This window comes from Panthera tigris, chromosome C1 (assembly GCF_018350195.1).
Source record: "Panthera tigris isolate Pti1 chromosome C1, P.tigris_Pti1_mat1.1, whole genome shotgun sequence".
NCBI lineage: Eukaryota > Metazoa > Chordata > Mammalia > Carnivora > Felidae > Panthera > Panthera tigris.
The window spans coordinates 19,471,035-19,495,429 of record NC_056667.1 but is presented as its reverse complement, the minus strand read 5'-3'; the positions used below and the strand labels follow the sequence as shown (position 1 = coordinate 19,495,429).

Below are 24,395 nucleotides of genomic sequence, written 5' to 3'. Positions count from 1 at the left end.
CCCTCTCTGGCTTCGTCCTTGGCCCCATTCATGCATCCTCATACCCTGAGCTGCACGTGTCCTTTCATCACTCCTCCGTTTTGCCCTCTTCCTTCAACAGCCTCCCTGCGGCGCTCTGGGGAAGCCCAGTAAACACACACCTGTCTCCACCACCCTGATTTCATCAAACACCTACCCTGAGCCAGCCTGAACACACAGTCCTGTAGGGCAGAAACAGACAGGAACTCACCACTCACATGCACCCCTAAAAGGATTGGGGGCCTGACGTCCACAACATTGCCTTTATTTTTAAAAAATGTTTATTTATTTAAGAGGTCATCTCTACACCCGACGTGGGACTTGAGCTCACAACCCCAAGATCAAGAGTCGCATGCTCTTCCGACCGAGGCAGCCAGGTGCCCCACATAACCTTGCCTTTATTTTCTGCCCCTAGCACCTGGCAGGGCTAGGCAGTTAAGGGCAGAGTAAATGGTAGCTTCTATGTTAAAGGTAGTTTTCTGAGTTTATAAAAGTTCCTTCTGCATCTTTGTTGTAAAATATTCAAAGGTTAGCAGTAGGTCATTATACCTCTATTCTAGGCCCAAGTGGGGACCACTGTAAAGTTTCCATTTTCTGCATATGCAGGTACTCTGTATACTATTCTGAAAACATGTTGTTGTTGTTGTTCATATTATAAGATAACCAATACCAAATGAATTCATACATGTTAAGTGCTTATAATACTGCCTGGCACAGTCAGCTGTTTTTTAGCATGCCACGGACAGCTCTCTTAATCAGTATATGCTAATCTCCTTTTACTATTGTCCCCAAGCCAAGAATAGGAAAGTCCCTGCGGGAACTTCATCTTGCAGAAAGAAGTGATATGTGCCCTCCCCCTCCCAAGGTAATGGGCGTTGATGTAACAGAAACCAAGTGAAAAGGCTCACCAATGTTCAGGGGGACCGGGGAGGGCTAATAAGGCACCCTGCCCCTCCTTTGCTGAGGGCTGACTGGTGATATCCGACCATCTGAGGAGTAGGGATAGAGCCAGGACCCGGGCTGGGGAGACCCTCCCAGTACCTGGTCCAGGTCTAAGACTCCTGAGCGCTGCCAGGCAAGGCCTTTCCTGCCCTACCCAGCCTGGCTTCCCTGGTGAGTGGGGGAGGTGCTGCTCAGGCCTGATGCTGATCTCTCTTGACAGCTGCTCCTGAAGCTGGCAGGATGGGCAGGCGGGGGAAGGGACCAGATTTAAAGGTTCAGCTGCCCCGCCCCCTGCCAGACCTGGGAGGGCAGACGCTGGTGAGCATCCTCTGAGGTATGGCTCCCATGGATATGAGAGGTCAGACACCTCTATGCCCTGATTTCCACTCCTTGGTATTATGAACACCACTAATCCTCATTCCTGCTTCCACCCCACAGGCCGCCAAGGAAGACTAGTGGCACCCACCATGAGATTTCGACGCCTGACCCCTGGCTACTTCCGGGTGCTACAGGTAAGTACCTCTAACCTACGGCTTCAGCCACGGACCCCCTCTTTCCCCTACCATAGCTGGGCTAACACCCCCAGCATCCAGGCTGTCACGTTTCCTGCCGCCTGAGCGGCCAGGGCCCAGATGGGCAGTGAAGCGAGAGGGATTGGGGTGGAATCTCCCTGGGGCAGCAATGGCATCCATATCTCCTTCACCCAGCTGTACCCTCTCAGCTCCTTCCCACCCCCCACCTTCCCAGAAGTCTCAACTGACCCCTCAGATGGACCCTCTGTGTACCTCCAGATGCAGATAGCTGGGGAGCTCAAAGCAGAGCCCCGGAGTCCACTGGCCGGGGTAGTGGCTACACTGCTGGCTGTCCTTGGACTGGGTGGCTCCTGCTATGCTGTCTGGAAGATGGTGGGGCAGCGGCGGCCGCCACAGGCCTGATGATAAAGTAGGCAGCCTCACGCCCGGGTCCTGGGGGAGGTGACTCAGTGGGGGCTGCAATCTCGGGAGCCCACTTCTTTTCTGAGGGTCAGTCCCTGATCTTCCCTCTCCCCTTCACTGACCTGGGCTCCATCTTGGGGCTCCAGCTCAGATGCCAGGACCCCTGAGGGAAAGCAAGGCTGTAGGTTCCAAAGCCGGACTAAGTGGGGAATGGACACCCTCGGCCCTGTAAACAAGAGTAACAGAGAAACCCCTACAGGGCGGGAGTTTGGAGGAGTGGCCTGGAGGTTAGAGAGTCAGAGACAAGTCCTCTTCATCCAGTTCCTTTATTGGGAGTGAGGGCACCCAGAAGAGGCCATCCACTCCCCAAACCCAGGGCCAAAATAGGTTGGCACAGTCTTTGCCAGCCTAGCCCTTGCACCACTGTCCATGGGCAGTTCCCCTGCCCTACATCCTCAGGCCATGTCAGGGAGATGTGTCCATCTCGGGGGCCTCAGTGGATACTTCTGTGGGCACGGCCAGCCGCTGGGGGGGCACATAAGAGCCCATACCCGCTGCCCTTTCGGCCTCCTCCTGACTGTAGGGCTCCACGCTCAGCTGCTTTAGCCTGGTTGAAAGAAGAGAGAGAGTTGGGAGCTGACCAGATGCAAGCCCTGTCTGCCCAGCACCGGTCCACCAGTCCTCTCCTTACTCCTTCATACCTCTTCTTGTGGTCTTTGGATCGGAAGTGGGTCTTCAGGGTGGTGGAATCGACGAAGTACCTCCTGTAGGGATGGGAGGTGGGTAAGGAGGAGAGTGAGGTGATGCATCTCAGGTATGCCTATCTCCCTGACGCGGGGCTCTGAGCCTGAAGTGATGGGAGGTCAGCAGACCCCGCGCGTCCTGGGACCCGGACCTCACGCCCCCGTCCCGTCCCGCGTACCCTTCTCCTCCCCAGGCCAGGCCCGGCCGGGACTCACGCGCAGGCCAGACAGCGATGCAGGCCGCCCCCTGGCAGGTCGGGGTCGGGCTCGGAGCCCAGGTCTGGACGAGACCGTGCGGGAACCTGGGGCCGCAGCTCGCGGTGAATTTCGTCCAGGTCCGGCTGCCGCCGCTTCGCCTTCATCTGGCGGGCCAGGGAGTGGGCTCGGTGAGCACCCGTCCGACGGGAGCGACCCATGGCCAGTGACTGCAGGGCCAGGGGGCCCAGAGCCGGGAGCCGGGTCAGGGGCACACGTGCGGGCGCTTCCGGATTGCTGGATGACGTCAAGGACGCCCGGGGGCGGAGCAGGTTCGTCCAGACTGCCTCAGATGACGTCACTCGCGCAGGCCGCTCCTTGAGCGCCCCCAGGCGGCGGTCGACGTCAGAGACGGAGCGCCGGGCGGGGCCCAAAGCTGCGGCTTCCGCTCAGGGCGAGGCTTTGGCCAGGGAGCGGCTGGGTGGTGCGGGCCCCCGGGGGATTCCGCCCCCTGACCTCCGGTCCCTTCTGGCCCGACCTGTCTCTACTCCATCCCTTGGCACTATCACCCCATGCTTGTTCCCAGATCGTAGACTCCACGGTCAGCGGGGGGAGGGAATATGCCTTGAGCATCTCTGGGAGGCACTGAAAAATGTCTGCGATGTGAATAAATGAATTAATGAGTGCGAGTGAGTAAGTTTGGGATCTGGCCCCCACAGGGACTCCTGAGATACCTCCAGTTCCTGACAAAGCGCTCACCACTTCTCACCGTTCCCCAGTTATTCCCTTGGGTCTCCGTCCTTCGTGCACCCCCAGTCAAATCTGTGAGCAAGGAGTGTTCTGCTCAGGCATCTCCTCAGACTGCACGGGGTCAGCAACTCTCACAAGAAGTGGAAGGGCTGGCAGAAGCACCTCTTATCTTTGCCCCCTTTCTCTGAGCCCTGGACTCCCTGGTGTGGGCTGGCGGCAAAGGCAGAGATACAGCCTAGGTATTTTGTGCTCAGAGTGGGGAGAAGGCCAGAGAGCCTTCCTCCGTTCATTGGAGCCTGGTGCCTTCCTGGCTGACCAGAGGAGCTCAGCAATAATTCAGGGGCTCCAGCTCTTTGGAACCTGTTGCCAGGAAACAGGGAGACATGCACGTGCATCCCCGGGGAGAGGAATCGGTTTCCAGCCCAGACAAAGCAGAGAAATGTAAGCCCAGGGTGCCAACCAGGGGCTTTGAGACCTCCCCACTCCAGTTCACAGTTGAGTGGGGACATAGGGCAGGCCCTGCTGAAGGCACAACTGGTATGGCTACAGTCACAGGGGCACCAGTGTGGGTCTTGGGCCCAAGGACTTTATAAATGGACTTTGTGAATGCAAGCAGATTTTTTTTGGAGCCATTCCAAGAGATCAAATTCAAGTACCCGTAGGGCCAGGAAGCGGGCCTCCGTGCAGAGAGTTGTCTCCATTATTCTTGGCCAATATGGGTCAAGACGAGGGGCTGAGGCCACAGAAGCCAGCTCTGTCCTGTCTCCACCCCAGACTCCTCTGGATCAGTTCACCTGCCTGACAGTGTGCCAGCTGGGGAGGCTGGTGCATCTTTAATGAAGTCACCTGATCCCTGGGACAGGCTCTTGGCCTCACCAAGTTCCTGGAGCCAGACCCGCTAGCTGCCCACTGAGTCACTGCCTTCCTGAGCTTGGGTGCCAGGCCTGTTTTCCCTGCAGCCATGAACCAGACCTTCTGGAAAACCTACAAGTCCAAAGTGTTACAGAGCCTCAGTGGGGAATCTGAGGAAGACCTGGCAGAGGAGGTGGGTACCATCCATGTTTGCTGGGTGGGTCATGGGCGGAGAGAGCAGGAGTGAGATACAATGAAGAGCAAGGGGCAGGCTCTGTGAGGGGAGGCACATTTGTGCAGAAACAATTGGCACCTTCAAGGGTGACAAATGGCCTGGTGCCGAAAGCCAGGATATTTCAGGAAACTGAGGAAGAAGATTGGGGGGCCACGGGAAAAATGGTCATTGTCTCCCACAACGGACTCCATCTCCAAAGATGGCAGCCAAGGGCTGCCACATGGAAGAGACCAGGGGGCAGTAGCCACATGGGGCACATGCAGCTTGACACAACTTCCTAATGGGCAGAGCTAAGCAGGGATGGCTTGCCTGGAGAGGAAGTGAGGCCTATGGTCCTAGAAGTCGTGCTTGCCCTTAGAGGGTCACTGTTGCAGCATCAGATCAGAGCCAGACTTGGAGCATGTTTATTCTGACATTTAAAAAAAAATCAAAAAGGCTCTGAAACTGGGAACGGTCTTACATCTAGAGGCTGTAATAAGTAGCAGTTTGTGCAAACAGGTGTGGCAGGGGCAGGAACTAGTTCTATAGGGTGTGTGTGTGTGTGTGTGTGTGTGCATCTCCACCTTTGTGTCTGTGGATGGGTGGAGAGGTTTAGTGTGCTGTAGATGGGCCTCTGTGCCGCTGCCTGCATTTCTGTAAGTTCACGGGTGTGAATGGTATAACAGTGTACGTGTCCTTGTATAGGTGCCTCACAGCACGTACAGCTATGTACAGGCGAAGAGGCATAGCCCTGTGGAGGCATGCTCATGTACAGGTGTGTGTCTACATCAGCATGCATGCCGTTGTCCACACATTTTTGGGTGTGTGTGGATACGTCCATGGGTGGGCAGGTATGTGGGCTCGAGGGTGTCTGCAGGGGTTTCCTATACAGGTAAGGTATGTGACTGGTGACTTTGGGTAGAGGTACACTTGTATGTACTTATGGAGGGTGTGAGGGGACCAGATGGGTGTTTAGTTGTGGGGGGTTGGGGTGCCGGGGTATGCGTACCAGGCTAGCAGCGGGGGAGGGAAGTCCCATTCCTCTGGGACCTCTCTCATGCTGGGAGGGGTCTTGTGTCCCAGAGAGGGAACCCAGCGTTAGTGGACTCTGAGCCGGCAGAACCTACCGAAGAGGCTTTCCATCCCATGTCCCAGTTGGCCCGCCGGGTGAGTTCTTCCTTCTTTACCCCAGCCCTGGGGAGTCTGGAGGAGGCTGCTGTGGAATCCTGGGAGGTGGTGCTATGACCCTTCCCTGACTCCCAGCCCCTTCCTCCTAGGTTCAGGGGGTCGGGGTGAAAGGTTGGCTGACAATGTCGTCTCTGTTTAACAAAGAAGATGAGGACAAGCTGCTGCCACCGGAGCCCTGTGCCGACCAGTACGTGTGTGTTGGTGGGGGCTGGGAGGGGCCTGGGGTCTCCCTTTTCCCACGTCCTTTCCTTCTGGTCTATTTGTCTTTCTGACCAAGGAGGGAGGGGGAGAGGCAGCCACGGGCTGTTTCAGTTTCTCTCAGCAGGAAAGAGGCCAAATCATCATATCTGGAGATTAGGTTAGATCTCAGGAGGACTTTAAGGGCTGTTGGGATTGAGGTGCTAGGAGGTATTTTAGGCTCTTTTTCCCCATCCACATGGAGGGGGGGGGTCATCTCCCTACAATCAGGGAACAGAAGACAGAAACTTTAGGCGCTTGGAACTGAGGGTGGTCCAGATCAGTGGTTCCCAATACCCTCATCCTCCTAGGCAATTTCTGCCAGACCCTCCTTCAAAGATTCTGATTCAGCAGGTGCAGGATGAGGCCTGAGGTCTATATTTGCAGCCAGGCTCCTGAAGACCTGAGGCAGGCTAGTCTAGGGACCGCTGTCTTGCTGGGGATTAGGGGATGGTACCCGGGCCAGCTCCTTTCTCCTAGCTCTATTTTGGCACACACTGCCTCCCTGCCCTTTCCTTCAGCCCAGTCCTGCCTCCTTCCTCTGACATTCCCTTATTCCTTTCTCCCCTCCAGTCCCCCTGACCCACCCATCTCTCCAGCTCCGGGGTTTCCTTTCTGTCCCCTGGCGCTCATCTCTTGTCCCTTCCAGAGCTCCAAGGACCCTTCCTTAGACCTGAGGCTCCCACCTCAAGCCTCATCACCGTTCCTTGACTGCCCTTCCCCTCCATGCCACCTCCCCAGTCCTCCTCCCCGCTAAGCCTCTGATCTAGGCGTTTCTCATTCCTCTGGGTCTCCTCACCTGTCCTTCTCTCCAGGGTTCCCTCATTTTCCTAGTCCCCCTTTCCCTCCACCCCAGAACATTGCCCCTGCCCCCGCCCCCGCCCTGCCTCTTTCCCCAGCGCTGCAACCCGGGCTTCGAAGACCCTTTCTCGAAGAGTCTGACCTCGCCCCTTCCCCCGGATGGGGACCTGCGCGGGGGTCTCACTCCTCCCGCTAGCACCGCTGGGCCCCGCCACTCTCTCCGGTCCCCTCCCTCAGTTTTCCGACCCGGCGCCTCAGGCTTCCCTTCTCTGGCCTTGCCCCTCTCCCCGAGTTCCTTCCCTAAACCCCCGACCCCTACTCTCTCCCCAGGGATCTTGGTCTCGGCCCCCTCTTCTCAGACCCCTCCCCTAATCCCCTGACCCTGTCCCACTCCGGCCTCCTTTCCCAGTGCCTCTGAACCCTCCCCTGGCCTCCAGGTCCTGACCTGCGTCCAGTCTCCCGGCACGCCCCCCCCCCCCCCCCCCCCCCGTCATCTGACCTCACCCTGGCTTCCCCGGCCCCACTCTTAGCGTCTGCACCCCGTCTCCCCTCTTCGTCCTCTCCTCCCGCCTCTCGGCCGGCTCCTGACCCGTCCCTCTCCCGCAGCCCGCTGGCGGCGAAGTCCCCCTCGCAGGCGGTGGCCGCGGCGGCGGAGGCGGAGCCGCGAGGGCCCGGATTCTGGGATACGTTCGCCAGCAGGTGGCAGCAGCAGCAGGCGGCCGCGGCGTCAATACTGCGCGGCGCCGAACCCACCCGGGAGCCAGACCCCGAAGGCGGGGACGAGGCCGCGGAGGAGGCCGCCGAGCGCCCGGAGCCTGGGGAGGCCGACACCGTGGCCGGCTTCAAGTGGGGCTTCCTCACCCACAAACTGGCCGAGATGAGGGTGAAGGCTGCGCCCAAGGGTGACTAGCCGGCCGGTGCAACAAGCCGCCCGCTCTTCCCCTCGCCCCCCCCCCACCCCCCGCCCATAAAAGCCCTGACCCTGACCCGACACCCCGTGTGACCGCGTGCTTTTGTCCGGACCTCAGGGATGACTTTTCTGGGTGGGCAACCTCAAGGCGGGGTCCAGCTCAAAGCGTCCTCGCCCTCTCCCCCCACAAACGTACAGGGAGAAAATGACCAGATAGTCCTGGTGTCAGGAAAGGTTGTGTCCGATTTAGACTACAACTTTCCAGGAAGCTGAGGAGCCCCAGAGGACAGGGCCCTTCGCCCTGTTCGGCCTCTTTTCATTCGACAAACGTTGCCTGTGGCCCTGTTATGCGCACAGTCCCTGTACTCGGGGAAGGAAGGTCAGAGACAAAGGAAAGAACTCAAACTACCAGCGGGTCCCACACAAAGTGACAAGTTGAGGCATTAAAATAAGGCTGTACTTGGGAGCTCGGAGGAGATGAGGCCGATTGGGAAATTCAGGAATTTCTGAGGGAGAATGAATATATGTAATCTTAGAAGGATGAGTGGAAAAAAAGGGGAAGGTAACTCAGGCAAAGGGAGGATGACCGTAAACAAAGACTTGAATGTGTGGACGTGTGTGAGGCAAACAGGGGACCCTGTGTGTCTCTGACGGAAAGGAAGACAGTGGCAGGATGTGAGGCTCCTGGTTGGCAAAATCCTCATTTGAAGAGTCCCTTCCTTTACTGTCCTCAATTCTGGATTCTTCACATCTCAGCCCATTCATAGCTAGTAACCAAAAGGGGGCAGCAAATCTCCAGGAATGCGGGCGGCCTTTCCGGGCCGGGGGATCCCAGGTTTTTGGGGCAGACCCCTCGCCAGAACTCCCCAAGCGCGCTATTCCAGGCTCCCAGCTTTAGTTTGGACCGACCTCAGGTCAGGATCAGTGGGGAAGATGATCATAATAGAGTTACTACCAATTCAGTAGCGGTCTTAGCGGCTGTCGTTTACTGAACATTTCCTATACGCCAGTCACTTGGCCATGAGCTTTAGGACCCTTTCAAAAATACTTTGATCACCGAGGGGTGCAACTGTGATTCGGAGAGGTTAAGTGTTTGCCTAGGGTCACGCAGTGAGCCTGGAACCCACACTCCAAACCCACGCACCTAACCACGCAAGTCCGCCCCGCCTCTTTCCTCAATATGGACTCTCTAATCCAACATCACGACTCCTTTAAATAACATTGTGGCTTTATTCAGCAGATTCTCTGATCTCCCACCCCAGACCTCTCTCCCCAGACCCGGCCTCCACAGGGGCCACATAGCTGCCCCCTCCCCCTCCGCCGTCTGCGCTGGGAAGGGCCTTTGGGAATCATTTTGTCCCAGCCTCCCAAGGTTCACAAGGGGAAGCCCAGATCCAGAGGGAAGGTCTCGCCCCACGGCACCCGGCGCGTCAGAGGCAGGGCGTCCCTTCCGGTGCCCGGGTCCAGCCCCGCTCCCACCCCCTAACCCTGCCCGGACCCCGGACTTCCCGGAAGCCCGCTCCCGAGCGGCCGCAATCACACCTCGGACTCGCGCGGCGGGTCGCGGGCGCGCTGGCAGCCGTACAGCCACTGGATGACGCGCGCGTTGCGCTCCACCACGGACACCGGGGGGCGCCCGTCCCGCGCCGAGCCCGCGGCCTCCGAGCCGCCGCCGCCGCCGCCCCCGCCGCCGCCAGCACCGTCCGGGCGATCCGTGTCGCTGGACGTCCAGTCGCTGGTGTCCCCGGAGCCGGGCGGCGGCGGCGCCCCGGGCTGGGGGCTGGCGTCGGCGCCCCAGCTCTGCGGAGAGAAGCGCTCAGCGCCCAGCACCTCCACCAGCGCGCGCTCCAGGCCGCAGTAGTTGAAGAAGCGCTCCTTCTCCGACAAGGGCAGTGAGCATGTGGGGCACAGCGCCCGCTTTCCTGACGCTTCCGGGGCATCTTGGGGAGCGGCCCAAACCCCAGGAGCCGCTGGTCGCTCGGTTGGGCCGGGACTGCTCGAGGTGGCGTCGCGGGGGGCCCCCAGGAAGAGGCGCCGCACCAGCCCCTGGCCCTTGGCGTTCTCTTTGTTCACCGAAGCCTTGCAGTCCCGCTTCTGGCGGTAGAAGATGAGGGAGTCAGGCCTTGGCAGCCGCCTGCCGCTGCTCCGGCGGGCGGGCCTGGGCGTCCTGGGCGATCCAGGGGGTCCCAACTCATTGTAGGGGTGCGGGGAGAGCGGTCCGGGACCCCCACGCAGGGCTGGCTCCTGACGTCGTGCTATCACTTGGTGTGTCTTGACATACTTGGCTTTGTCGGCCTCCAACCTCTCCACGGCGCTGGGGGTCCGTCCCCTGGACGGGGTGGAGGGAGAGGCCAGGATCATCTTAGCAGAGCTGGGCAGGATAGTACCCCATAAGCCACTGGAGGGAGGAAGCCAGTTGAGGAGCCAAGAGCAATTGGTCGGGACTCCCTGGTACCTACAGGGAAGGAGGAATGGTCAGTGGGAAAGAGTAGATGGCCCTGCACCTCTCCTGTAGGCATTCCTGGGAATAGGATCAGCCAGCCACCCCTCCCCCATTCAAATCAACCAGTGCCATGTCCAGGGGGCAGAAGCTCAGGCCACCTCTTCCCCTGCTCTCCTATCCCTCAAAGAGGTTGAGCAGGGGCTCCCTGGCCGCCCAGAAAAAAATGCCCTGGGTGGCTCAGTCGGTTAAGCGTCCGACTTCGGCTCGGGTCGTGATCTCACAGTCCATGAGTTCGGGCCCCGCGTCAGGCTCTGTGCTAACAGCTCAGAGCCTGGAGCCTGCTTTGGATTCTGTGTCTCCCTCTCTCTCTGCCCCTCCCCTGCTCATGCTCTGTCTCTCTGTCTCAAAAATAATAAATAAAAACATTAAAAAAAAATTTTTTTAATGCCCCTTTGAGGGTGCCCTAATCTGGCCACGGAGCCATGCCAAGCAAGCATCAGCAAGCAGGACACTTGGAAAAGGAAGTGGGGCTGGTCCCAGCTCAGTTCCCGCAAGTGGCCTCAACCGGAAAAAATACCTCTTCCCAACCCAGCAACTTTGAATCCTAGACAAGAAGGCTCCCCAGCCGCAGGCTGGCTCTGGCGGGGCCCACCCTTCCCTCCCTGAAGCACTGGGGGTCAGGGATATAACTACAGGGTAGGAACCTCCAGTAATTGCAGCCAATTGCCCTGCCCAGTCCCAGCAGGGCCACGGGGAAGGACAGAGAGCTGGTCACGAGGTCAGATCAGCCAGCTACCTGCCACCACTGTACCTCTGCCAAGGAAATTCCCCAATGCCCAACTGTAAACATCACCTCTGTGTTTCCATTTCACGGAGAAGGAAACTGATAGAGAGCAAGGGGCTTAATCAGGTCTTACTGAGAGTTAGGAGACGGGTCTCTAACCTCGCACTGCAGAACTAGTCCAGCTGGCGCCTCTCCTTACCTATCAGAACTTCCCTCTTGTGTTTTGCTTCTATTCCTGCTGCCATAAAACCAAGCAGTTTCCAAGAGATGTGGGCCCTTTGCCTCACTCAAAAGTTCCCTCCGCAAATTCTTCCCCACAACCGGCCAGCATTCCCGGAAATCTGCCCTCAGGGTCCCTGCCCTCTTCTCATCCTGAGACCCTGTGACCCTTGTCCGCCACCTCCCCTCGGCCACTGGGGAAGAGGACCTGGAGCGGTTGTAAATCAAGAGCTGACAGTTCCGCTGGCAGTAACAGAGGGGGCCACCCACGTGGCTCAGCAAACCCCATGCCACCCCTGCTCCCTGAATCCTCCATTCAGTTGAAAGGGAGACATAAGTTCTGGGGGCTGAGGGGACCTGACCTCCAGTCTAGAGGCAACAAAAGAACAGAACTTCCCAGGGATAGAGGGAGGGTCCCCACCCCCAGAGGCCTTGGCACAGAGACCCTGCCAAACCCCCCAGCCCAGCATAGCCAGTTCAGCTTTACTGGCTCTGTCTCTGTCTCTCTCTGTCTCTCTGTCTCTCTGTCTCTCTGTCTCTCTCTCTCTCTCTCTCTCTCTCTCACACACACACACACACACACACACACACCTATCTAGTGTTTAGTAAGTCGTCCATAGGTAGTTGGTGGCTGGGAACTCAGGCAGCAAGGAGAGCCTGGAAGTGTCCTCCCTCCCAGCTCTCAAGAAATAACACCAGGCAATGGGTCAGATTCCAAGGTCCCAGGAGGGCACTGTGCTTGTCTGACCTCATGGTTATCCTCCCATCCCCTTCTCCTCTTCCCAGCCCAGAGGAGCAAGGCTATAAAAAGTCCTTAAACACAGGGACCAAAATAATCTGCCGTCCGCTGTCTCTTCCCTGCCTCCTGGGTTGGCCCTGATGCTCGACCACAGATGTTCCACCCTAGAAGCCTGGCAGACATTAGGGTGCCCTCCGTCTGTTTGCCCACCTTCTCCCAGTCCTGTGGTTAGTGGTCTGAACTTTGCTCGTGGCTTCAGCTCTGGACATGGGCTGGGGGGTTTGTTCGCTGGCTTCGTGTCAGCCTCCCAGCTCTAGGGTCCCTGAGTGCCTGCCCACCCCAGCCTGGGCTCAGGATGCACTCACCTCTGAGTATGGAGGCTGAATGCAGGGGTCCCTGGGAAGGACCACAGGAGGCCAGGAGGGACAGCAAGGACTGGAAGTAACTTTGGTAGCAGCCAAACCTCACTCTCCACAGGAAAAGGCGAGAGAGCCTCCACCCCCCCACCCCCTCCAGATTAACCCTTGCCTTCCTGACCAGGAGCCTGGTCTCCAGTTAACTCCTTCCTGGTCACAGTCTCAGTGCTGGAGAGGACCCTTGGACCAGGTCCAGCTCCTTTATTTTACAGCTGGCCACACAGGCCCTGACAGGTTAAGTGATTTATTTGTATGGAGGCACAGTGAGCTTGGGGCACTGCCAGGACCCTAGATAAGGTCTCCTGATTCCCTAGCTTCCTCCAGAGGCCTGGGGTAGGGACATTCTATTCATGTGGGGCCAGTCCCCTCTGCTAGGTGTTTGCAGAACCTCTTGGTTAAATGGGAAGGCAGAGCAGGGTCCTAACTGACTGTGCTGTTTCCTCTGTAGCAGGTTTAGGCCTGTCCTGATTGGGGTGTGTGGATGGTGTCAGGCCTGCTCTCCCTAGGGGTGAGGCCAGGAATCTGCAGCCTAAGGGTGGGGGCATGGGTGCCGCAGATGTGCGGGGTGAGCCTGTCCCAGCAAGTCTTGGGAAGACAGCCACCCTGGAGCCCATTGGAGGTGCCTCTGCCCATGGTCCTCTTATGGCCAATGAGATTGGCTGGGAAGAGGTGGTGAAGGAAGGATTCCGGGGCCAAGCCTGGTCCTTTGGTCTCCTTTCTCCCTTGCCCTACCAGGGACTTCTAGAGCTGACATCTCATGTCTCAAGGGGGAGCCCTGTCTCCGCAGTGCTTGGTGCCAGGAGACCTCTTTCCTTCTCCCCAGTAAACTGTAGCACCCAGAGCAAAAAAGTCAATGTCCCTGCCAAGGGGCCCCTGCCCCCCTTCAACTGACCACTTTCCGCAAATCCCTTTCCCTCTCTTGTAGAACTTTCAATGTCTGCAAAGCACATTCACACCTGTGCTCTTGGATCTCCTTTGTCTATCCTAAAAACCCTAGGGGGTGCCACCCCACCCCCCAGCAGAGGTGACCATCCCACTTGATGGATGAAGAGACAGGATCTTGCCAAAACCCAACTCCAAAACCACTCTCCACTGTACCCTCTGTCTGTAAAGTAAGGTAATGAGACTGAAAAAATCAGAGGCCCATTTGCTGGTAAGAGATTTTTATCACCTAGTTAAAGGAAGTTTTTTGTTTTTTGGGGTTTTTTTTTTTTTTTTGGTCCATGATAGTTCCATATTGTATTATTACGGCTCTTTGAGAAGTGCTTTCATCTACATGATCACAGTTCATCCCTCGGACAATCTTTGGGGAGTAGTAGGTTTTAGTTCCCCCATTTGACAGTTGAGAATAATACCGAGACTCAGAGATGTGAAATGACAGATCCAAGCTCACACAAGGCAAAGAACTTTTACTGGGAGATTAATATATGCTGGACACTGTTCTGTGTGTGCTTCACGCCATGACTAATACGTTTAATTCTCCAAACAACCCAGTGAAATGGGTACTTTCATTCTCCTAATTTTATAGATGCAGGTTGGAGTCTTGGCCCATAGCGCTGAGATCTGGTCGTGAAGGGGTTAAGCGTGGAGGCTGGGCAGGGCCCAGCTGGGATGCTGTCAATGGCAGGAAACCTGGCCCGTGAAGGAGGGGGAGGATGGGGCTGTTGTGTCTGACAACCCCCATCCCTTTGGTCTTAAAGGAGCATCCGGGTTGGGAAGGGCAGGTGGGGTGGGGTGGGGTGGGGAGTGGGCTTCTCAGCTCTTTTCTAGGACAGATGCTGGACTGCAGAATGAGGGATTCAGAGTGGAACGCAGGGGCTGCCCTGGGGCAGCCCCTGGTCTGATGAGGGTGACTAGAAGGGACTCTGCTTGTAGGAGCCCTCCATCAGATGGGGGAGGCAGCCCCAGCCCTCGGAGCGCCCAGTCAGAGGGGGGAGACACAGCTCTGGAGTCCGAGGTGGGGGATGGTCAAGTAGCCTTGCTCTCACCAGCGCACAGTCTGAGGGGTGACAATACCCTGTCCCAGGATGCCAGTGGAAACAGACCCTCTACTGTGCTGGCGGAGCAGGCTCATGGAGGGGAGGTCAAACTGGATTGGCCTTCTGGGTAAGAGAGCCCTGCAAGTCAGCGAGAGAGTGAGGAGTGGGGAGATCATGAGGTGGAGCTCCAGCTGCCTGCCCCCGCCCCGTCTCTGGGTCACACTTGCCATGAACGGATCATCTGTCTTTCTGATAATGGATCCCTAGGGACATCCTTAAAGTGGCTCCTTCCGGTGCTAGAGGCAGGACCCTGGGCCTGTGGGAGGCCAAATCTGAGAGATATTTCCTTCCTATTTCCAAGCTCATTCCCGGATCACCTTGATGATCAGTTGGAAATGGGCTGAGTCAGAACTGGCTCCTTCCGGAGAAGAGGGTGGGGGGGGGAGGCTGGGGGAGCAGCTCTGGTCAGTGTCGGGAATAATGAGAAGGCTCTGGGAGGCCTTCAGATCCAGCCTCAGACCCCCCGACCCACACTGTCACCTCCCTTAGCAGCCAGCTACAGGCCCCCCACCACAGCCACACACACCTCAGCCCTGCCTTTGATTCTAACCCTGGTGTAACCGCTCACTGGCTGTGTGGCCTGGAGCAAGAACTCAACCTCTCTGAGTTTCCTTCTGTGTAAAATCGGAATGAGAAGACCCAGGTCTTGAGTGGCACAAAGAAGTGGCAGCTGAGAAAGCCCCTGGTGCCTCAAGGTGCTCATGAATGTTAGATGGATCTGCCTCTTAGCCCCTGCCCTGCAATGACGCCTCCGGCCTAAATGGTTTCTAACCCCACAGTCTCAGCTGCTGTCAACAAATCATTCTGAACTCTGCTCTGCGCTGTGGGGTCAGCAGCAGGGTCAGACCGGTTTCTGCCCTCAGGGAGCTCAGCCTGCTTAGGGGTGGATTGGGGGGCAGGGGCATGACAGACTGATCACAACTTCAGCCAGAGCAGTGCTTCTTTCTGTGACGGAGATGAACAAAGCAGGGGAGAGGGGAGGACGTGTGTTCTGCCAGAGAAGAGGGGGGTACGTTTTTCAAAGAGGGGGTATCTGGGCCTGGAAGGGATTTCTGGCAGGGGTGGGATGTCTGGTGGGGTCTGGAGGAGGGGGGTGTTGGGGGAGGGATGGTGAAAGCTACAGGCCCCAAAACAGCAGGAGCCAGGGTGTCAGGGAGGGGACTGCAGGGGGTGTGGAGAGGGGAGGGGAGGAGAGGGAGAGAGGGACAGAGGGAGGGAGAGGCTCAGGAGGGCTGAGAGACAAGATGGGGGTGCCAGAAGGGGTGAGATGCGTGAGGTGGTGGGGGGTCCTGAGAAAAGGCGGCTCAGCGGAGAGGGCTCCGGGAGGGGTCAGGAGCTGCCAGCAGGAGGGGCCCACAGCGCCGGTGAGGCCCCAGCACCACAGGAGGGGCCCCCTGCGCCATGTGCGCCCCCACGGAGATCAGAGCAGCTATCCTGTAATTCGGGACCTTCCGTTTAGGAAAGAATCTCAGCCACAACAATAGCCTGGCTCCCGCTCTGCCTCCGAGGGGTGCGGCCTCTGGGCAGAGCCGTTGCCCAGCACCCACCGGGGGAGGGAAGGGCAGCGGGGTCGCGGAGAGGAAGGTGTCATGGCACGCTGTTGGTGGAGCCCCTCCGCGTTGCCAGTGAACACAGTGAGTAAGAGAGAGGCTGTCCGCTCGCACGGCGCTTCCAGCCCAGGGTTAGAATAAGGAAACCAACTCCATTTACTGTCCGCTGTGCGCGAGGCGCTCCGCTCCTTGCGACACCTGCTTCTTATCAAACCCTAGGGGGTGAGGGGAGGGAGCGGGCAGAGGCGGAGAAGTGACTCGGCCAGGGTCACACGGCTTGGAGGCGGCAGAGCCGGGCCTGCAGAGCGGACTCGCACCCACAGGGCAGCACCCGCGGCCCGGGCTCTTGGGCAGATCTGCTCTCCCTCGAGGTGGAGCCCGGAGTCTTCCGGACGCACGCACGGGCGGGCACGAGGGCAGCCCCGGGTGGCAGCGCTTCCCCACCTGCTGGCACCTCCCCCGCCCCCACGCCTCTCTCTGGTCACCCTCACTTTCCTCCGCTGGCCTCAGCGAGGGCGCCTCTTGATCCAGTGCAAGGAACCCAAACCATCCAGTCTCCGCTTAGCCGAGTAGGGAACACACACATGGGAGAGCAGTCGGGGGCAGGGTTCGCGTGGAACGCGGCGGCAAGAAATGCATCCTCCTGCAAACATTGACAAATATGCATTCATAATGACAAGTTGAAAATATGTTTTGGTGTTTCTTTTTGACACAGAGAAAGCCATGAAAATATCAAACATGACTGAATTTGATTATTATTGCACACGTATGGGTATTTCGGTCAAGGGCCAACAATACTGGATGAGTAAGAAAATAAACATGTGAGTAATTCACAAATTGTTCTAGCTTTATTCCGTAAAATCTATTTTTCTTGTCTTGATTTAAGCAAAGTTACTAAATATGTTACTATAGTGAAAAGCTTCAGGGGTGCCTGGCTCGTTCAGTCATTAGAGCATGTGACTCTTAATCTCAGGGTGATGAGTTCTAGACCCAGGTTGGGTGTAGAGATTGCTTTAAAAAAAAGTTTCATATCACTCGCGTTTTACTGGCAGTAATGCCCTGCTAGCCTCTCTGCAGTTGTTTTCTTGTTAGTTTTTTTTTTTTTAACATTTCTATTTGGTGAAAGTTTGATCTGTTGACATAGTAGGAAATAGAATTGAACATAAAAATTTTAGTGTTTTTAATGTTTATTTATTTAAAAACATTTTTAATGTTTATTTCTTTTTGAGAGAGACAGAGGGTGAGGGGGGAGGTGAGGGGCAGAGAGAGAGAGAGAGAGAGAGAGACTGTGCATGAGAGACAGAGAGAGAGAGAGAGAGCATGAGTGGGGGAGGGACAGAGACAGAGAGAGGGAGACACAGAATCCAAAGCAGGCTGTAGGCTCTGAGCTGTCAGCACAGAGCACAATGCAGGGCTCGAACTCAGGAACTGTGAAATCATGACCTGAGCCAAAGTCAGACACTTAACCCACTGAGCCACCCAGGCGCCCCTCAAGCATTTATTTTATTTTTTTTATTTTTTCAGCTTTATTTATTTATTTTAAGCAATCTCTACATCCAATGTGGGGCTTGAACCCAGGTGCCCCCAACATAAAAATCTTAAAGCAACACTTAAATTTAGAGATGAACTATTGCATTTATTTTTAAGAATGTTTATTTATTTTTGAGAGTGAGCAAGCAGGGGAGGGGCAGAGAGAGAGAGAGAGAGAGAGAGAGAGAGAATCCCTAGCAGGCTCTGCGCTGTCAGCACAGAGCCTGATGGGGGACTCCAACCCACGAACCATGAGATCATGACCTGAGCTGAAGTCAGATGCTTAACCCACTGAGCCACCCAGGTGCCCCAAGGTGATTTTGATATCGGGACCCCTTTGAAGAGCAGGGATCCCTCTAGTCAGTTCTAAGGGTGGCACAGAGCTGTGGCCAGGAAGGTGTTGTGTCACATTGAACACACCCAATGGTGGGGACCTACCCTTCTGTATGTGAGGAGGGTAATTCCCGGAAAAGGTGGAGGTTGAGAGCTGGGAAGATACCCAAAAAAGTGAGTATTACAACCATCATCCCGAATATCATCACAGCATCGTAACTAACACCTTAATACTGTCACGGGTTTATAATCGTCACCTTCTTCACAGTCATTGCCAGCTTCTCCATCGTTTCCAGCACCATGAACCTCTGTGGTTTTGGGCACTCAGCAATTACCCTCACCCTACCCTGACCTTGGCCACCTGTGCTCTCAGAATGGAGAAACTTGACTCAGGGTGGGGTGCTTGACCTAGGCTTGGGTCAAAAAGCCTATCACATTTCTCTGGCCCCAGTTCTTCATTTAAAGATGGGCATGTAACTCAATTACAGCCAAGGGGAATTTTGCCGAGACCGTTGAGACAAATCTCTCTCCTCTTTACTGTGCAAGAACCTGGGAAGACAGAGCCCAGAGAGTCCAGCCTGCCCGAAGACTGCGTCAGCAGAGAGGAAGCAGTATTGAGAGTCAGAGACAGTGAAAATGGACCTTGATGAGTGGGGCCTTTGTATCTAATCATGTCTGAAGCAAACCTCTACGTGGTCTTCACAGTTGGGGAAGCCAATACCTTTCCCTTTGGCTTAACCCTGCTGGGTTGATTTTTCAGTCACCTACGTCCAAAATAAACCGGAAGGAAACATCATTCTCTCCAAAACCAGGGTCATCATCAGAATGCCTGCAGCATTGAACATGAGAAGCCTTCGTTTGCTTACCATTCTAACCCATCTCCGCACTAATTTCTCAGGAATGTTGAACAAATGCTTCCAGGTTTGTTGTGAAGCAGACTGAAGAGAACAGAAGTTCTCATGAAGGAGTCAGGAGACCAAAGTTCTGGTCCTGACTTTGACATGAACTCACTCTTGGTCTGGAGCAAGTCTCTCTCTCTTGAGCATCAGATTCAGATCTATTAAAAGGAGGAACGTGGATTATACCAGTGGCTCCCCAGTGCTATTCCTTGGTGGATTCCAGTCGGCTACATAAAATTTACCTGGGGAGCTTGCTAACAAGACAGATGCCAGACCTCTGTCCTTGGAGAACCTAATTTAATAGATCTGGTGGGGAGTCAAGATGGAAAGACTAGGGGCGCCTGGGTGGCTCAGTCAGTTAAGCGTCCGACTTTGGCTCCGGTCATGATCTCACAGTTCATGGGTTCAAGCCCCGCATTCGGGCTCTTTGCTGTCAGCATGGAGCCTGCTTTGGATCCTCTGTCCACTCTCTCTCTGCCCCTCCCCTGCTCACGCTGTCTTTCAAAAATAAACATTAAAAAAAAAAGAAGGAAAGACTATAACAGTGGCTCAGACTGATTTTATCGATATGAAGTAACTTCCTAGAGATTCTAGATGTAACGTGTTATCTCTTGCAGCTGAAAGTAGCTCTAATATTGCTTGTTCAGTTGACTGAAACTGGTATTCAACATGAGGTGTATTTAGGGAGGTTGAGATGTCGGCATATCTCTGGTGAATGTGTCTCATGTCTAAGAAGATAGGAATGTTGCAGAAGATTTATCATGTGAAATTGTATATGTTCCCTAATCCCACTGAGTACATCCCCCTACCCCCTCCCCCCACCCAGAGGGCTCAGAGGGTAGTTCTTCACCTCCGTGTTGAGATAAGCATAAGTGAGAACACCAGGATCCTTGGAAAATTTCATGGTGGATGTGCTCTGCCGTTGGGGTATATTGGGAGAGGAATCACTGAGATGGGTTCCCCTGATTTCATTAGGGGTGATGGGGTCCTGGAGGAGGAGAGGCCAAGTGGCAGGGCTGAATTGCCAGACTCAAGGTGGATGCTTTCGCTGCAGGATAAAGTGATCACCAGCATGTTTTCACTTGCCGGGATCTTTGATCAGAGTGTCCTAGCAGTGAAATAGACGAGCAGCTTATTCAGTTGATACCACTGACTTATATAACAGAAACACCTCCAAGTCTTATGGCCAGAAGCCAAAGGTGAATTGTCACCATGGAGCATCTCAGCCTTGTGTCCTATGTCCAGATCCAAGCCAGTTCACAGAGCTGATGTCCTGATTGAACAGGAGGCCAGGTCCCTTAAGGGAGGACCCTGTAGCACTGCCATAGTGTATAGTGTGTGTCTTTCTCTGAGGAAGGGGGAAGGGAAACTCAGACCTTTCAGGAATTACTAGACATTGACTTTGAATTGACGCTAACATCTGGGAACCCAGGATTGAACATGTCTAAAACTAAACTCCTGATCTATCTCTTATCACCCCAGATCCATTTCAGCATCCTTCCAATTGCTCAGGCCAAAACCTTGGAGCCCTCTTGGACACATGTCTTTCCATCACATTCCACATTTAATCCATCAGCAACATCCGTTGGCTCTATCTTCAGAACACATCTGGATTTATGTCACCTCTGTCCCACTGCACTCCTACCACCCCGGTCCAAACGGTTGTCCTCTCTTGCCTGGATCGCTGCAGTGGCCTGTAAGGCTCCCGTCTAACCTCATCCCACTCAGCAGCTAGATGAGTCCTTTGCAAGTGGAAGTTAATTACCTTATAGCTTCTCTGCTCAAGTTCCTGAAAAGGACTCCTCCCCGAGTGAAAGCCAACGTCCTCAAAGGCTCACAAGGGTTTACATAAGCCCACCTTATCTCTGGCTGTCCTCCCTCTCAGCCACTCTGCCACAGATACTTTGACCACACGACCTTGTCTACCTTAGGGCTTTGAGCCACTACCTGGAATGCGTTCTCTTTAGATCTCTGCTTTGCTGACTCCTTCACCTTGTTTTAAGCCTTTGTTCAGCTCTCACCCCAGTGAGATCTCCCCTGACCATTTTATTTAATAATTCTCCAGCATCTTTCTGCAGTATTTGCAACACATTTAATTCAGCTCTACTTTTTCTTTGCATCTAATTTTTTTTTAACTTAGCACATTCTAACATACTAAATAATTTACTTATTTACGTTCATAACTATCTCCCCCACCTAGAATGTAAGTTCAGTGAGGGAAGGGACCTTTGTTTTATTCACTGATATATCCCGAGTACCTCGAATCAGGCCTTGCACTCAGTGGGTGCTCAAGATACTTGTTTCGTGGATGGATTTTGAAGAAACCCTGGAGAGACTGTGGAGGGGGCTCGAGAAGGTCCCTTGAGAGGGTAGGTCTTGGGACCGAGTGATGCAAAATTCAGGTCCCAGAAGGCCTTCTAAAACCATACAATTTCCCCTTCTGGCCAGTGAGACTCAAGGGAAAGTCTGCTGCAGGAGCCTAGGGAAGTTTTCCCGCTCTCAAGGAGACCCAGGGAGAAATGGTCTCTATCCTCCTCTAGGTGAGCTGTCTAGATGTGATTCTTATAACTATTTTGGTTGTCTGGGGCCCTGAGGAGAGCAAGTCTAAGGAAAAAGCAAACAGTGGGTGTGTGTGGATAATCTGGGTCCTTTCCTCATAATGTGCCCTCAAGGAATGGCTTACTGTCCCCACCTGTGGGCGGTGCGGTCAGCTAACCGTCGGTGCTTGTCACCTCCTTCAGGGTCTGCCTCTGCTGCTGAGAGCCCCTTTACTCAAGGACAAGCCCTTCCTAGGGTGGCCCCCCAACTTGCGATTGAGGAAGGTGAGGGTATCAAGATCTGGCCTTTTGGCCCCAAGTGGCACATCAGTGACACTGATGGGCAATTTTATTCCAAAGCATTGACCAACTCAAAGACTTTTACGTGACACTGTGTCCCCATAGGAAGAAAACAGGAACCGAGGGGTGAAAGCAGGAGCGATCCCATTTGCTATTATTCTAATAACCCAGTGAAGACCTTTTACGTCCCAGCCCTGCCACTCTGGGCTCTGCTGGGTGAGAGGTCCTCGTTCTCAAAAGGATTTGCAATACTTTTGCCAAAAGGATTTGCATTGAATTATAAGCTCCGTCTGCCTCCTGGGTGTTCTGAGCTTCTTGTATCTAGGAACCAATGGTTTAGAAAAGGGGTCACTGTCATGGCAGAGGTGTTTGACCCTGTTTATAAATAGGAATAAAGCTGCTGTTCCATAATTGGGACAGTCGATTCCAGGTGACCTACCTGGGTGCTTCTTGGTGGTTCCTGGCCCAGTTGTGACTGTAAATGACCAGGTAATGCAACCCTGGCCTGAGAAGGCCCTGGCGACCAGGGGCTCAGGCTCCTTGAGGATGAGGGTCTGGATCATGCCACCAGGTGAGCCACTGAGACCAGCAGAAGTGGCAGCTGGGGGGGGGGGGCAGTGTGGGCGGATCTAGAATGGACAGAAGAGGAGGGACATCAGGAGTCTCCATTGTGGCCCTGAGACCATCTGCAGCAGTGGGGGATCTAGTTCGTCCCACGAAAATTCCTCTTCCGAGTTTCTCCTCCTGGGACTCCCTGGCCAGCGGACTCCCGAAGGAGCTGCCTTTCGAATGTTTATGGGGAAGTGGATTCAAGCGGCTCCACGATGGTCTGTGGTAGACCCCAGCGTTCTTTCTTTTTGTATTTTAAGTTTATTTTGAGAGAGACAGAGACAGCGTGAGCGGGGGAGGGCAGAGAGACAGGGTGAGAGAGAGAGAATCTGAAGCAGACTCCAGGCTGTGAGCTGTCCGCACAGAGCCCGACGCAGGGCCGGAACCCACAGACGGTGAGATCATGACCTGAGCCGAAGTCAGACGCCTGACTGACTGAGCCACCCAGGTGCCCCTGCGGTTGGTCACTTCTTAGAGACTGCCCCCAACAATACTCTGAGATTAGGTGAGCTTGGCACCGTGAGACACAGGCCACAGTGATAATTTTGTTTCCAAATTATCCCACTCTACCCTCCAATGTTTACAGGAAGCAGGTCGGTTGAGTCAAGGAGATGTAGAGGCTCAGACTGGGGAGAGGTTTCCCAGGGACGCGCACAGGGCACCTTGCCTTTGAGCAAAGTATCCCAGGCTCATCCACCAGAGGGCAGGCTTCACCCTTCAAGGAGCCTTTCTGATTCGCCTTCACCTTGGGACTCTCTTTTCCAACCTCCAATCGCCCCAGGGTCCACACGGCTGCCAGGCATCTCTCTGCACATCCTGGACCTCCTTAGCGCTGCTGTTGCCCCTGGTGACCACTCTGATAGTTGTTTACCTGGACGCTTGGTGTTTTGTAATGCCAGTTAACCGGTAAGAGCAGTAATTCCTTCATTTCTATTTTTTTTTCCTGTAGTTTATGAGATATCTTCACATACATTACCTCATTTGGCTTGCAAAGCAACTTGGAAACATAATTTATTATATGGTCACTTAAAAAATGTTTATTTGGTTTGAGAGAGCGAGTGAGCGGGGGAGGGACAGAGAGAGAAGGAGACAGAGAATCCCAAGCTGGGTCTATGCTGTCAGCCCAGAACCAAGGCAGGGCTCAACTGCACGTGAGATCATGACCTAAGCTGAGCTGAACTCAAGAGCTGGATGCTTGAGCGACTGAGCCACCCAGGGGCTCCTGTATATGGCCACTTTTTGGAAGAGGTAACTGAGGTTCACAGAGGTGAAGCGGCTACACTTTGTAAAGTCACATAGTGAGTTTCTGGTGCTACTATAATTGACATCTGTTAAGCATTTGCTATGTGCCGAGGATAGTATACAAGCTGGCTTGTAATTTACTTAATTACTTAATTTAAATTTAAATTAATTTACTTAATTTACTTAATTAATTGAATATATCAAGGTTATTTTATGTTGTGTGTCTGATGATCCCAATATCTTTGAAGGTCTGTTTCTACCATCTCTCAGTTCTATGTGTTCTCCCTCGTGGTGCCTTGTTACCTTGTGTGTTTGGTTATTTTTCACTGTGAGCAGCTTGCATTTCCCTAGAAGTTTGTAGGAATTATTTGAAGCCTGTGTTGACATTGACAATATGCATTTATTTCTGTCAATAATGTGCTGGTACTACCCACCCACACCACTTTAAATTCTTTGTTTAAGGATTTTAGGATTACATAAGTAATGTGATTTGACTTCGGATTTCAGAAAGGGGTTGGCTTGCAGATTGTGATTTTTTTTTTTTTTTTAGAGAGAGAGAGAGAGAGAGAGAGAGAGAGAGTGCTTGTGTGCAGGAGGGGCAGAGAAAGAGAGAACCTTAAGCAAGCTCCATGCCCAGTGCAGAGCCCAACACAGGACTTGATCCCATGACCGTGAGATCATAACCTGAGCTGAAATCAAGTCGGATGCTTAACCAACTGAGCCACCCAGGCGCCCTGACAATTATGAATTAAAAAAAATTCTTTAAACGTTTATTTATTTTTGAGAGACAGAGAAAGACAGAGCATGAGTGGGGGAGGAGCAGAGAGAGGGAGACACAGAATCCGAAGCAGGCTCCAGGCTCCGAGCTGTCGGCACAGAGCCCTACAAGGGGCTCAAACTCTCAAGCCCTGAGATCGTGACCTGGGCCAAAGTCTGATGCTTAACCGACTGAGCTACCCAGGCGCTCTGA

The 24,395-nt window shown here is 54.5% G+C and overlaps 4 protein-coding genes and 1 long non-coding RNA gene across 6 annotated transcripts; 3 read left to right on the top strand and 2 right to left on the bottom strand.

The window, feature by feature from the left end:
• Positions 1-1,427: 1,427 nt before the first annotated feature.
• Positions 1,428-1,895, top strand: LOC122241295 (putative transmembrane protein ZNF593OS). Its single transcript, XM_042996915.1, has 2 exons — positions 1,428-1,472; positions 1,752-1,895. The coding sequence occupies exons 1-2, from the start codon at positions 1,428-1,430 to the stop codon at positions 1,893-1,895; spliced, it is 189 nt and encodes a 62-aa protein (XP_042852849.1).
• A 307-nt stretch (positions 1,896-2,202) lies between these two features.
• ZNF593 (zinc finger protein 593) lies at positions 2,203-3,163 on the bottom strand. Its single transcript, XM_007078176.3, has 3 exons — positions 2,855-3,163; positions 2,597-2,659; positions 2,203-2,502 (listed from the first exon to the last, which is right to left on the bottom strand). Exons 1-3 carry the CDS (start codon positions 3,052-3,054, stop codon positions 2,361-2,363), a joined length of 405 nt encoding a protein of 134 aa, XP_007078238.2. The 5' UTR covers positions 3,055-3,163; the 3' UTR covers positions 2,203-2,360.
• A 1,381-nt stretch (positions 3,164-4,544) lies between these two features.
• On the top strand, positions 4,545-7,785 carry CC1H1orf232 (chromosome C1 C1orf232 homolog). Its single transcript, XM_042997812.1, has 4 exons — positions 4,545-4,628; positions 5,733-5,816; positions 5,927-6,024; positions 7,482-7,785. Exons 1-4 carry the CDS (start codon positions 4,545-4,547, stop codon positions 7,783-7,785), a joined length of 570 nt encoding a protein of 189 aa, XP_042853746.1.
• Positions 7,786-9,008: 1,223 nt separating this feature from the next.
• FAM110D (family with sequence similarity 110 member D) lies at positions 9,009-12,428 on the bottom strand. Its single transcript, XM_042996408.1, has 2 exons — positions 12,336-12,428; positions 9,009-10,240 (listed from the first exon to the last, which is right to left on the bottom strand). Exon 2 carries the CDS (start codon positions 10,144-10,146, stop codon positions 9,322-9,324), a length of 825 nt encoding a protein of 274 aa, XP_042852342.1. The 5' UTR covers positions 10,147-10,240; positions 12,336-12,428; the 3' UTR covers positions 9,009-9,321.
• Positions 12,429-15,884: 3,456 nt separating this feature from the next.
• Positions 15,885-19,118, top strand: LOC107179251. Of its 2 annotated transcripts, none has more exons than XR_001509827.2 (3): positions 15,885-16,059; positions 16,691-16,796; positions 18,385-19,118. It is a non-coding gene; the product is annotated as an uncharacterized LOC107179251 (long non-coding RNA). The 2 variants fall into 2 exon arrangements; XR_006221238.1 differs by having other exon boundaries at positions 18,327-19,118.
• Positions 19,119-24,395: the final 5,277 nt, after the last annotated feature.

Excerpts from the sequence above, each read along its gene's own strand:
- LOC122241295 (XM_042996915.1), top strand. The coding sequence starts at position 1,428 with ATGAGATTTCGACGCCTGACCCCTGGCTACTTCCGGGTGCTACAG. Across the intron at positions 1,473-1,751 it reads GCTACTTCCGGGTGCTACAG|ATGCAGATAGCTGGGGAGCT; the intron begins GTAAGTACCTCT and ends GTGTACCTCCAG.
- ZNF593 (XM_007078176.3), bottom strand. The coding sequence starts at position 3,054 with ATGGGTCGCTCCCGTCGGACGGGTGCTCACCGAGCCCACTCCCTGGCC. Across the intron at positions 2,660-2,854 it reads CATCGCTGTCTGGCCTGCGC|GAGGTACTTCGTCGATTCCA; the intron begins GTGAGTCCCGGC and ends CCATCCCTACAG. Across the intron at positions 2,503-2,596 it reads TCCAAAGACCACAAGAAGAG|GCTAAAGCAGCTGAGCGTGG; the intron begins GTATGAAGGAGT and ends TCTTTCAACCAG.
- CC1H1orf232 (XM_042997812.1), top strand. The coding sequence starts at position 4,545 with ATGAACCAGACCTTCTGGAAAACCTACAAGTCCAAAGTGTTACAGAGC. Across the intron at positions 4,629-5,732 it reads AGGAAGACCTGGCAGAGGAG|AGAGGGAACCCAGCGTTAGT; the intron begins GTGGGTACCATC and ends CTTGTGTCCCAG. Across the intron at positions 6,025-7,481 it reads CCGGAGCCCTGTGCCGACCA|CCCGCTGGCGGCGAAGTCCC; the intron begins GTACGTGTGTGT and ends CCTCTCCCGCAG.
- FAM110D (XM_042996408.1), bottom strand. The coding sequence starts at position 10,146 with ATGATCCTGGCCTCTCCCTCCACCCCGTCCAGGGGACGGACCCCCAGC.